General features: G+C 52.4%; 1 protein-coding gene across 1 annotated transcript; it reads left to right on the top strand.

Moving 5' to 3' along the window:
* Nucleotides 1-3029: 3029 nt before the first annotated feature.
* LOC104405078 (LON peptidase N-terminal domain and RING finger protein 1-like) lies at nt 3030-11897 on the top strand. Its single transcript, XM_010013679.1, has 11 exons — nt 3030-3185; nt 3774-3896; nt 4635-4769; nt 5166-5295; nt 5971-6061; nt 7656-7770; nt 8373-8494; nt 8875-9033; nt 9894-10056; nt 10139-10285; nt 11718-11897. The coding sequence occupies exons 1-11, from the start codon at nt 3030-3032 to the stop codon at nt 11895-11897; spliced, it is 1521 nt and encodes a 506-aa protein (XP_010011981.1).
* Nucleotides 11898-12676: the final 779 nt, after the last annotated feature.

Genomic DNA, 12676 nt, shown 5'->3' with positions numbered 1-12676 from the left:
CACATCCTTGCCCCCAGAGCCTGGCGAGGACACAGCTTTGGCTGAGCTCCATGGTGCAGGGCAGCCCCAGCTGCTCTCTGTGGCCAGCTCTGGAGAGTCATTTGCCCACAGGGTCAGGATCGGGCCCAGGGGAGGCTGATCTACTTTAGTGTGTGACTGTGAGTGGATTTCTTGGAGAGTAATGCTTAAATAAAAGGAGTTATACAATGTGTCTGGAGCAGGACGGAGGCAGAAGGTCCTTTCTTCACTGGCGTTTCTATGACAGCAGTCAGCTCTGCTCCCGCAGCGCAGACACTTATTCATCGCCTGCTGCGAGACAAGTGCCAGAGGTTCAGGGTATGCCTGGAACCAAAGGGCTGAGCAGGCTGGCCCATCCCCATATTGGCAGCAGAAAGCATGTCCCTTTATGCAGCCTCCTGAGGCATCTGTCTCATACCCTGTGCCCCCATCCTTCAACTCAGATGCACGTGCTCAGTTCTCCAGTGCTGTTTTCCTTCCTTATTGCCAGGCTCTTGTCTGATTGGGGTGTACAATCATAGATCTCTTTCTAAAAGGTCTCTGTGAGTATAAAGAGGAAACATTGCCAGCTCTGTCCTCAGCCTCCCCTGAATGCTCTGTTCCCTGAAGGACAGGGGAAGTCCAGCTTAAGGGCAAGGAGGAAATTGCAATCCCAGCCCCAGCTCTCATAAACCCACACTTGATGCTGCTGCTCAGGCTCAGCCACGTGGGTGGTGCTTTTGGGATGTGTTTTCCAACTCCTGCAGCCCACTTTCAGGCTGCACAGCTTCTTACGGGCTCCCTTTGCTTTCAAACAGAACCACTGATAAATGTTTAACCCACGGGAATGTGTGTTTGTGTGGACTGTTCTGCAGTGTCCCTCTCAGCCCACCCTGCAGAGCAGCTCTTTTTGCTTGGGAGAAAGTAAATTGTCAACCTTTTATCTTCTGTTTTTAATAAGTGAACACAAGAATGCACTGTACCACGTAACACAGGAGGCCTCCTGACATGCCTGGAGCCAGGAGGCTGGCGAGTGCTATCAGTCACTCACCAGCTGCTGGGGCCGCCAGCTGGCTTACGTCCCTAATGTCTAATGATATCATAGATCAAAAATAGCTGCAGCAGAAGAGAAATGCAGAATTCATAGCCCCAGTTTACACATCTTTTTTGCCAAATCAGTTGCTTTTTTGGCCACATGGAATGGGTTTGCTCACATGGAAAATAAGCCTCTAGACTTTGTACCCATTTGTTCATCCCTACCTGTCATTAGGGGCTGGAATATTTCATCTCTGGATGTGTGTTTGGGGGACAGGATACTGAGCAGTCAGTTCCCACATTTCCTGACTTGAGCACTAGGGTCTCAGCTAACATTATCAGTGAAGATAAGCTCTGAGGGATCAGTTGTTGCTCTGCTGCACAGCTCAGCATGACCAGTGCAGCCTTGGTGCAGATGCTGTCTGGGTTATGGTGGCACCAGGTAGAGAGCAAGGTCTCCCCGTGCTCCATGGTGGGCGCAGAGGATGAAGAGGCAATAGCCATTGGAGACCTTCCTTGTCCATGATAAGGCATGATGGGTGCCTGGGCAGATCGGTGGGTGCCTGGGCATGGTGACAGTGGGTGCAGGCAGGGGTGGAGGCAGATGCTGCTTTCTGTGCCCTGCTGTCACTGGACTGCTGGTCTGGACCTGGTAGAGCTGCATCATCTGCTGGGGTTGGGAGCACTGGAGACATCATCAGCAATGATGTCTCCTGATGACTGATCACTGATCAGTCCCAGGGGGAGCTGCTAGCCCTTCAGCAAGGGGATGTTGCCCACACCAGTTTGCCACAGTAAATGGTGGCCTGCAGATAGTGCTTATATTTTATGATACAAGGTTGGCTTTAGAGCCAGCATCCTGCAGGGTGACCACACATGCTACCTGTGCTGGACCTACCATTGTCCCAAGGGGAGCCAGGAAGAACCTCTGTGACACCAGAGGTCTCCCTAAAGGGGCTGGGGAGCAGCAGGTCCCCAACCCCAGCCCTCAGCAGCCATCAGGCCATGCTCAGTGGTGGGGTGACACAGGGCTGGGTGCACAACCCCATTGCCTTAGCTGGAAAACCAGCACAGCACTGGATGTAGGTCACCTCCATGGCAGGCTGTGATGTAACGGGGTGGGTCTGGGAATCTCTGCGGGTCAAACCCACAAACTTTACCACACCTGGTTACTCCAGGTGAGCTTTTGGGGTGCTGCTTGCTTGTACCCTCCAACATCCCCCACCCCAATTCCTGTGCTGACAGTGCTGGTAGGAAGATCTTTATGGGGTTTCCCTGAGGCAGGAGAGAAGAGGGCCTCAGTGCCTGTTACTTAGGAGAAGGCAGGAGTATGTGGGGTGCCCAGCACTGTGACAGTTGCGGTGTCGTGGCCATGCTACCACCACTGAGATCCCATCGGTGACATCTCACTGATGAGGAACTGGATGCTCAGTTCTCTTCCTCCATTCTGGGAAGTGTCAGCCTTTTATTGGAAACCACGAGTCATGCGGTGGGGGCAGATCCTTGAACTCTTCTACTTTCTCCTCTGCCCTGGAAGAGCAGCCAGGTGGGTCATGGAGGCTCCCTGGAGTTTTGGGATTCAGGTCTTGGTAGTTGCAGGCTTGTTTAGTAATGTGTTATTGTGGCTTTGCTGGGTGAATCATATTGCAGAGCCTCCTGTGGCAACAGCCCCTGTAGGGACTACATGTATGGCATTTTACTGCATCCCAAAAGGATGGATGAGAGCCCAGATCCCAGCATGGCTGATCCACAAGGCAGTGGTGGGGCCCCTTGGCTGAAGGCATTTGGGTGAGATGGGGAAAAACAAAGGGAAGAGCCTCAAAGAGTTTAAAACTAGATATTTGGGAGAAATAACTTCCTTGCAGAGCCTTACGAGGGCAGCGACTCCTGCCAAAGACAGGCGCAGGAACTGGCTGTGCTCCGTGCAAAGCAGTGGCACAGGGGTTGTCCCCCCATGGTGGCATCTTCCCCACCTCATTCAGCCCCACTGTCTCTCCATGGACCCATCACGAGTGATAACATTTCTCTGTCCAGCCCCAGATGCCACCTCCCTGCGGTTGTGCCGGGCAGAGGCATTCACAGCACTGGGGCAGCACCCGCAGGCATTGGAGGACCTGGACGCTGTGTGCAGGGCTGAGCCTGGACAGCACGAGGTGAGCAGGGGGAAGACCCCATTGACTGGCTGCACCTGGAGCCAAATCTTAGTGTGTGGGAGCAGTTTCCCCCTTCCCTGAATTCAAGCCATTGGATTCATACTGCTCAGGAACACACTTGCCAGACCCATTACGTTGCAAGCCCAGGTCTGGGGTCATGCCTGTCCTTGTTCATAGGGCACGTAGCAATGTTAGTGCACAGGATTGCAGCTGAGGTTCAAGTGTTGGCCAAAGGCTGAGCTGCTCTTGGAGAAATCAGCCCTGGGAGCTTGTTTGCTGTTATGTGAAGCACTTGTTGGCAATAGTTTTCCACCTTCAAAGGCAGAGCCCTTGACTCCTTCTCTAGGTCTCTGTAGGGTTTGTTTGCTTGGCTTTTGCAACTACTGCACTTTGGGAGAGCCCCATTTTGTGGGTTCCTGTAATTTTCAGACAAGTCTGAGCATGGGAGCAGCAACATGTCCGTGTGCTTTGGCCTGGGATGGGAGGAGGCTGGAGGGAGATTCCCTCAGGGCTTGCATGGGAGCTGAAGGGGTATGTGCTCAGCTGGTCATTATGTCACAGTCACCACAGGTTTTTTCTGCTCTGTAGGGTTTCTTCAGGAAAGGGAAGGTGCTTCTGGAGATGGGACAAAGAGCGGAAGCCCTGCTGGTGTTGGAACACTGCCTGACACTCAATCCCAACTTCCACCCTGCTCGGAAAGAGATGGAGAAGGTGTGTGGTGCTGTGGTGGGGTCCTGTGCTCTCACATTGCACAGGGAGATACCCATATCCTCTGAAGGACTTGTATCAATCACGGTTGTGCTGCTCTGGGTGGGATCAAGGTCGGGTCCTGGTCCAAGAGCTTTCCCATTGCTCCAATGCAGGTTCACCCATGAAAACTCCCCTTGCTCAGTCCCTATCTTCAAGTCTTGGGTTTTGCAGCATTTAGGTGCTGACATGGCATGAGGTGGGCTTTATGGCAGTGCCAGTAGTCACCCAAGGCAAAGCACCAGCCAAAAGCTGCCAGCGTAGAGCCAGTGTCTTTTCTGCAGGTGATTTCAGGCCAGCACCCACCTGTGTACCAAAATCACCATCACTGGTATGGCCTCCAGCAGTGTTCCCAGCATGGGGGACTTCATGCCATGAGTGGACACTTGCCCGCCAGGAGGGAAAGGGCAGGGGAATGGGGAATGACCTTGTACCCCCACAGCTCACTCCCGTCCTGCTCTTTGTGGGTGATGGAGAGCACAGCTCCCAGCCCTTAAAATACACCACTTTGTTCGCTGCCTCGTGCTGCATTCTTCCTTATGTTCTGCCAAGACATTTGTTTGACACAGAGCTCAGCCAGCACTGAAACAAGAAACCCTGACATGTCCTGAGGCTGCTCTGGGGAAAGAGAGAGCCTGGCAGCCCATCCACCTCTCTGCTTCCTTCTTCCAGCACCCCCTGAGCCATGCTTTTTCCTTGCAGATCCTCATGCAAGAGGATGCTCCCCAGGCATCCCTATGCACGGTTGCTGCACGCCCGGGTGATACTCATCAGGGCTCAACTGGTCCCCAGGTTGATGGGGGGAGCCCTGTGCTCCCATCTTCTGCACAAGCCCAGGTAAGAGAGGCTGCAATGATCTCAGTCTGTGATGGGACTTAATGTCCCTCTGGGACATCCCAAGTTGGGGTTTTCCAGTGATGGAAAAGCAGTATGATAAGGGGAGGCTGTGCAGGACCATAGCCATGTGCAAGTGGGTGCATGTTGGGATGAGAAGCTGCAGGTAGTTGAAGATGGGAGAGCAAAGACACCACTGGAGCCAGTGCTGTGGGGACTGGGGAAACAGAAGAGGCTCTTTCTGCCTCCATTCCTCTCCCAGTTTTAGTCTGCAATACTTCTGCTAAGATTTTGGACTCTTGTATTTAAACACCCAAGTCACACTACATTCAGGAAAAAAAAAACCCAAAAGGTAATTTTTAGTGGGCTCAATTTCATCTTTGCTGTGCTGAGGATCAGGAGGAAGAGCCAACGGATGGTAGAGGGGATGCTGGGTCTGAGCACAGCCAGGGAACAGCCACCCTTTCCCAGCCAGGGCAAGAAGAAGAACCGGAGGCTACAGCAGAGAGGCAAGGCCAGTGGCTGGTAGGTGAGTGTCATCAAAGGTACCAGAATCTCATCTCATGCAAAATACTTGTTTAAAACCCATTTTGGCATTGAAAGCTGTGTTTGTGCTGTGTGCCAGCTCAGTGAGCTGACATCCCAGGGGCACAAGATGGGACAGCTCTGGTCAGCACATTCGCTGCTCCTCATGCATGTGAGGAGGATCCTGTCTTGAGCAAACTTCTGGGTATAGCGTGGTGAAAAGTTCTTGCTAATGCCAGATGTCACTTGTTCCCTTATGCGGAGTCAGGGAAAAGCTTCTTTTGGTTCTCATGGATTTAGACGGGTTTAGATTTAGATTAAACTCCCTTGCGAGGAACATGCATTGGGGAAGAGGCACCTCCACTGATATTAATGTGCCATCACCATCCATCTAGATGGCTGCCACATACTTGGGTTTGCATAAAGTGGGGGTGATGACCCGTGGCAGGTCTCCAGAGACATCCATCTGGAGCTTCTTAGGCCACTTCACCTCCCAGTGCCTCAGTTTCCCTGACTGCAAAAGGAAGTAGGGAGACACGACCTTCCTCTTCCAAGTACTAGGAAACACTTTTGTGTAGCAGTTAACTACTTACACCTTAGGACAAGGTCAGAAAGCAAAGCTTAATTTTCAGTATTGAAATGTTCTATTTCCTTCTCTTTCCTTGTCTTTTGCCACTAGACAACGAGGAGGAAACAACAGGAGCAAAGTGTACCCAGCCATGCTGGGAGCTGCTGAGTGTGTCTGACATGGAGTGCTCCCTCTGCATACGGTGAGTTCTCCAGCAGAAGAGGTTTTAGGAAGATGAATTAGCACTGATGGGTTTTCTTTCCTGGTGTGGATGTCTTCACATCGTAATAGCAAACTCAGTCCCCAGTACTGCTGAAACACAGGTTTCAGTAGAGGTAAGAGGGGAAGACAGGGGCATGCTTTGCCCTGCCAGGCTGTAAGAGCTCAGATTGCCCTGTCCCAGGGTGCAGCAACATTAGGTCTGTATCGCTTGGGATGTTGGTCTGGAGGTAGGGATGTTCAGTGAGGTCAAAGACTGAAGGTGGTGGTTGCCCTTTGTAACTGCAAGCTGGAACAGGAAGGTGTTGCCCCAGGGAAATACCATCCATGATGGGGATAGTACAAACCCAAAGGGGAGCATTTCCATCAATGTGCCTGCTGGAGGTGGAAAAGGGGACAGGGTAGGGACAGCGCCTGTCTGCTGACTCGGGGCTGGGTGCTGCCACGGGGCATGCTGAAACCAGGCTGTTATTTCTGGCGTGTCCCAAGACCTCAAGCAGTTGTGCAAGCGCCTGCTGGCAGAGGGCTAGATGTTGCACCATTGGATGTATAAGATGGTCAAGGTCTCCTGTATGGCAGCTTTTTTCAGGTCTGGGCATGAGATGGGGGCATGACATAGCACAGAGAGAGATCAAACCTGTATCTGGTCTGAATTAGGTGAATTTAGGTCTCTTCTGAGAGCAGGGAAACATAATGTCAAGGAAGAGTCAGGGCTTTTCCAAGACCTTCATTTAATTTCTGATCCTGCAGCTACCTGTGAGCAACCTTAAGGCTTGCTGCTGGCTCTGCTCTTAGAGCACAGAGGAGGAGACACTTTCCCGTCACTGCCTTTTAGGCTACGCACCACTGTTTGTGTCTGGGGAATTACAGCCCTACCAGGACCTGATGGGGTCCACGGGGACCCTGCAGGGATGGGAAGCAGTGCTCAGGCCTGGAACTCATCTTTTGTCATTGTGCAAGTCCAGCAGTCTGAGCCCAGACTTCTAATTAAAGGAATAAGACAGGTAACCACCTTTACACTTAATTAACAGGAGTTATGAGCAGAGCTTAGCCAACACAGCTTTAGTGAAGGTGAGTTTCATAACCATGGGCTGCCAGGGCTTGGAAGGCACAGAGTGAGATAGCTTTTGTGGTGTTGCATCCTTGCAGCATCGCTGTCTTCAGTGCAGAGGGCTGGGGAAGGTAGCAGATTTCCCTTGAAAGGGTAGGAGAGGATACGGGAAACGTCTTGTTGCTGCTGGAAGCAAAATCTCTTGCCCTCAGCAAGGTGAACTAAGGAAGATGCAGGCACAAGGCTGGGGCTAGCCAGAAGCTGCACCCAGAGCTTTGCCCACCCTGACCTGCTCTACCCTTGCAGCACCAGCCTGGGCTTCTTAAGTCACTGAGCACTTTGTGGCACTCCTGCACCATGAGGCTGAGATGAGATGGGGTTTCCAAAGCAAGGTGCTGAGCCAGGCCTGGGGAATGACAGCTTTGAAGGGCACCCAGAGGCTCTGTGAGGTCTCTCTCTGCTGAGCTTTCCTGTGCTCTTTCCCCCATGTTCTCTCTGTGGTCCATTGACTTTGGTCCCTTTGCAGGATGTTCTTTGAGCCGGTGACGACGCCGTGTGGGCACACCTTCTGCAAGGAGTGCCTCGAGCGGTGCCTGGACCACCGGCCCAACTGCCCCCTCTGCAAACAGAGCCTGAGAGAGGTGAGGCCATGTGTCCCGTGGGATGGAGCCCGAGGGAGAGCCGGGCAGCGTGCCCAGGGCTGGGGTGGGAACGTGCAATGGTCTTACGTTAGCAGCTCCCTGGCACTGTGGTGTCAGCTCCACGCACATGGGAATAACCAGACAGTTGACAATTAAGACCGCGAGGTTAATTTCCAGAAGATGCCACAGTGATTTAGTGAGGTTGTAAACAGGACAGAGAGATAGAGAGAGAAAGAGAGAAGGAAAGAAGCGAATGCTAATTACTTTTAAAAATGGAAATGGATGGAAAACCTGATGGCCTGGAGATTTGATTTAATCTTTAATGAAAAGGGATTCGGATGAGACCATCAGGGAAATTAGGTTGTCATACAAGGACTGCATCACTGTCAGAGACAGGACACTGTGTTGGACGGGCCCTAGGTCTCAGCTTTGTCTGGAGGTCTCGGTGGAGCTGACATCCCGTCCTGCTTGATGGCTCGACATCCCCCGATAGGTTTTATCCCTGACTTTGATCTAAAATTACCCTCAGCTCTAATAAAAGTGAGCCTTAGGGCTCCCCCCGTGCTCTTCTCCAACCTATTTTTGGGTCTCATTTCTTTTAGTACCTGAAGGCTGGAAACTACAACCCCACCGTGCTGCTGCAGGACATCATACTGGCCACCTTCCCCTCAGAGCTGGCCGAGCGCCGGGACCTGCACCAGGCTGAGATGGCAGAGCTCTCCAAGTAAGCAGGGACCTGCTCCAGGGTGCATGTGTGTGCACGCATGGGGGTCTAAGCAGTCTGTCCATAGAACATGCCATTGCTCTGGCTTGGTTCTGCTCAAGTGGTGTCTGTCTCACTTCTAGGACCACTTCACAGCAGGGCTGGGTGGGTGCAGACATGCCCCATGGGGCACCAGGGGATAAGGGAGCGTCTCTGCAAGGAGCTGTTTTGTGGGCAGAGTCTGAACTTGGGTTCTTGGTAAGCCAAGTGGAAGCTTTGGTGTTGCTCTGCTCCAGAGAATCACTTCTTGGGGTAAAGGACACATCCAGTTTGTGGGAGTAGCCCTTGGGATGGGATTTACTCCAGGAGCTTTCACAGTGGTCTCTCCTCCTGTCCCTCAGCCTGACCAAGAACATCCCCATCTTCGTGTGCACGATGTCCTTCCCAGGCATCGCCTGCCCTCTGCACGTCTTCGAGCCTCGATACCGCCTTATGATCCGGCGGTGCCAGGAGACCGGCACGAGGAGGTTCGGCATGTGTATATATGAGCATGGGAAAAGGTGAGCCCTGGGGCAAGGCAGCTTCCCTCTGCCCTGCCTGATTTTCCCCTCTCTGCCCCAGTCCCAAGTATCTAAAACCCTAAGTGGTTCAGAGGAAGGTGCAACTTCCTATTCCACTGCACTTCACTCAGCAGGGTGGTGGTGCATTCCCCACGCAGTAGAGTGAAACGGGATCTTGCTGCCTCCCAGCATCACCACTGTCATGGCAAGGAATGGGGCCAGTGCTGGAGCTGGGCAGAGCCAGCAGTTACTATTAAATATGATGGTGTAAGAACAGCTTCTGTCTCAGGATGTCTCAGTTGCTGTGACCTCCAGCTCCTCTTAGTGAGCTCTTGAAAACTGCCTTATTTCTCATATTTTGCCTTTAACAAGGTGTGAGAGGACATTGGGTTAAATGAGCTTTTGTTTCATGCAGTGTGGCCATATTTATGCTCGTGGTGGCACCTCCAGATCTTGGATGGGTTCAGTCTCCAGACTCCTAACTCAAATACTCTGTTAAATACCTGTGTTTACATGCCATATCCTCCCTGTGCTACGGTCCTGTTCAAGTCAAATGGGATTAACAACATTTTCTGGGCTTGGGAGGATGTCTTTGCAAGGGATGGTATTGTCAGGACCACTGTACACCAGGGCAGTATGAGGACTTCAGTCATTTTGCTATGTGGCAAATCCGAGGGAGCACAGGCAGTGTGCTCACTATTCCCTGCTCTCTTAGCAGCAAGTGTTAACTCCAAAACTTACCCCTCCTGCCAGCTAGTTCTTGGGTTTTTAACTCCTTTGGAGGTGGTGCCTCAGTAGAACATCTCTCTCACCACCGGTACCCGAGCTCACCCCTCTTTTCTCTCCCTGTCCCCCTCCAGTTTTGCTGACTATGGCTGCATGCTGGAGATACGGCAGATCGAGCTGCTGGCGGATGGGAGGTCCTTGGTGGACACCATTGGACGGCGGCGGTTCCGGGTGCTGAGCCGTGGGCACAGGGATGGCTACAACACTGCCGACATCGAGTACCTGGAGGACAGGAAGGTGAGGGTAGGGCCAGGGCAAAAGCTGCCACTTCTGGGACAAGGGCTCCCCATGGACACCTTCTCCTCTTCCCTCCATGCAGGTGGCTGGGGAGGAGCTGCAGGAGCTGCAGTGTCTGCATGAAAGCACCTACCGCTTGGCTCAGCAGTTCTGTGAGCACCAAGACCTTGCCTCCAGGCACATTTTGATGCAGCATGGACCGCTGCCAGAGAAGGAGGAGGATATCCAGGTAATGTCCCAAAGGAAGAGTTGCTCTAAATAGAGCGGGTACTGCAAGAGCCTCTGAAGTAGGTTCCTGCCCAACCACCCTGCTTCCCTGCTCAGTTACCCAACAAGATACAAGAAGTCTGAAGAGGGACTTTTTACAAGGGCACATAGTGACAGGACAAGGGGGAATGGCTTTAACCTGCCAGAGGGGAGACTGAGATGAGCTCTGAGGCAGAAGCTCTTCCCTGTGAGGGTGCTGAGGCGCTGGCACAGGGTGCCCCGAGAAGCTGTGGCTGCCCCATCCCTGGCAGTGTTGAAGGCCAGGTTGGACACAGGGGCTTGGAGCAACCTGCTCTAGTGGAAGGTGTCCCTGCCCGTGGTAGGAGATTGGAACTGGATGAGCTTTAAGGTCCTTTCCAACACCAACCATTCCATGATTCTATGACAAGATGAGGAGAACAAACCCTGCTTTTCACTCCCGTTACCAGCATCTCTGACTCGGAGAGATGTAGGGCGTGTTTGTTCAAACTGTTTATTGTTTCTTTATGGGTTTAAACTGCTCTTGGAAAACAAGCACTGCGTTTTACAAGCTTTCCCAGGGTCTTTTCCTAAATAAGAACTGAGAAACTGAACTGTTTGGATTTGAAAACACTTGGGTAAAACCACCAAACATATGAACAAACAGGCAAAGAAACCCCAGAGCGAATCTGCAGTCTCCTTTCTCATTGTGTTCCTTTGAGACAGCCATAGCTCCTCCAGAGGCGAGGAGCTAAGAGGGCAGGATCCCGTTTGCTTATTAAATTGCTCTGACAAATTCAGATCCTGGAGGGGAGAAAAAAATTGCTCGGATTTAGTTTTCACTCCTTTAAGAAAGTGTTTGCTGTCTGGATCATCACAAATACCTCTTGCTGGCTTGTCCCAGGCGAAGGCTGTCCTGGCCAGCAGTCACATCAGTGCTGTGCTCAAAATTACAAAACAGCTCTTCCTCCTTCAGCCGAATGGAGCATTGCCCTGTTGGTTTGGCTCAGGTTTTAAGAAAGCCAGTTTACAAAAGCACTGCACAGTTTACTGGCCTGCTCCTCGCCTTGCTGAGTGATGATACTGTAAATGCCCCAAAAGACATCAACCATGCAGGATTCAGCCTGTGTTTCCAAAAAGCATTGCTTTAATCACAGAAATGTACAAGATATTTTGTTGTCTCTTTCGTAGAGACTTTTTCCCAGTTACATCTGTGTCTGGAGACTCCCTGGGGAATGCTTGTCTGGAAATCAAATGGGTTTATCCAGCAGTTTTGAGCCTGGATAGACAATGGGGCTGATTGGAGGAATGCCTTAGCTAAAGCTGGCACTGCTATCCTGGCAAGAACAACTATTTCCCATCAGCGATGCTGCCCAAAGGCCATGCACTCACCTTGCAGTTCCTGATGTGAGGCTTTCTCCTTCTCTCCCTTCCAGGCTTCGGCAGATGGCCCGACGTGGTGCTGGTGGCTCATCTCCATCCTGCCCCTTGACCCGTCCTACCAGCTGAACCTCTTCTCCACCACGTCGCTGCGCGCCCGCCTTACGCAGCTGCAGCGCATCCTGGCCACACTGCTGCAGCAGCCCCCCGAGCACAGCCCCTGGGGCCGTGTCTGAGCCCCCTGGCTCCAGGAGAGCCCCCCAAGGGTTTCTCTGTGTGTTGGGTTTAAGTGTGGTTTGAGCCCCTCCAAAAGTGACCTCAGTGATGAGCTGGGCACCCTCTGCCTGGCTTGGTGAGGCTGGTGCTGCACTAACAGGGTTGCTGCACCAGCAGTGGTGCTCCACCGTCCATGCTGCCTCCAGCAGCCACTTAGTGACCATGCTGCCAAAGTGGGGACTGGGATGGAGAGATGGGTTGTGGCTCAGGAGCTAAAATCACTTCTTGAGCTGCTTTGGTGCTAAGGAGGATTCTCCTTAGGCAGAGGACTGAGGGGAAGGGTCACCTCAGTTTTGGCTCTTCTTTGAAGGAAAACATAGGGGTTTCTGATAGCTGGTCCAGCTCCGTGTTCCAGGTTTAGAGGCTTGGGAGAGGTGGCACCAGGAGGCAGAGAAGTCCTGACTGCTTTCTCCTGCCACCGCTTATGACTTTGACTTAATTTCTATTTGAACAAGAAGAAAGGTTAAATTAAACCATCTGAATCTCATGGCCCTGCTCCTAACCACCTCCATGGCACATAGCAAGGAGATGCTGCTTTCCAAATGCACCTGGGTCTGGACATTCCCTTCCCACCACTCTGCTTGGTGCTCTGCTGTGTTTGCTGTGCCAGGTTTGCTGGCCCTGGAGCTCTGCCAGAGGCTCCTGGCCACTTCTGTGACTGCCAGCTCCACTGCTGTGAAGTGCTGTGGGAAGGGGGGTAATTTGGCAGCATTGGTGCTTTTTCTCCCACCCAAAGCCT

This window comes from Nestor notabilis, unplaced genomic scaffold (assembly GCF_000696875.1).
Source record: "Nestor notabilis isolate BGI_N333 unplaced genomic scaffold, ASM69687v1 scaffold4594, whole genome shotgun sequence".
NCBI lineage: Eukaryota > Metazoa > Chordata > Aves > Psittaciformes > Psittacidae > Nestor > Nestor notabilis.
The sequence above is the reverse complement of the archived record's forward strand: the minus strand, read 5'-3'. Positions and strand labels throughout refer to the sequence as shown.

Excerpts from the sequence above, each read along its gene's own strand:
- LOC104405078 (XM_010013679.1), top strand. The coding sequence starts at position 3,030 with ATGGACCCATCACGAGTGATAACATTTCTCTGTCCAGCCCCAGATGCC. Across the intron at positions 3,186-3,773 it reads CTGAGCCTGGACAGCACGAG|GGTTTCTTCAGGAAAGGGAA; the intron begins GTGAGCAGGGGG and ends TCTGCTCTGTAG. Across the intron at positions 3,897-4,634 it reads CTCGGAAAGAGATGGAGAAG|ATCCTCATGCAAGAGGATGC; the intron begins GTGTGTGGTGCT and ends TTTTCCTTGCAG.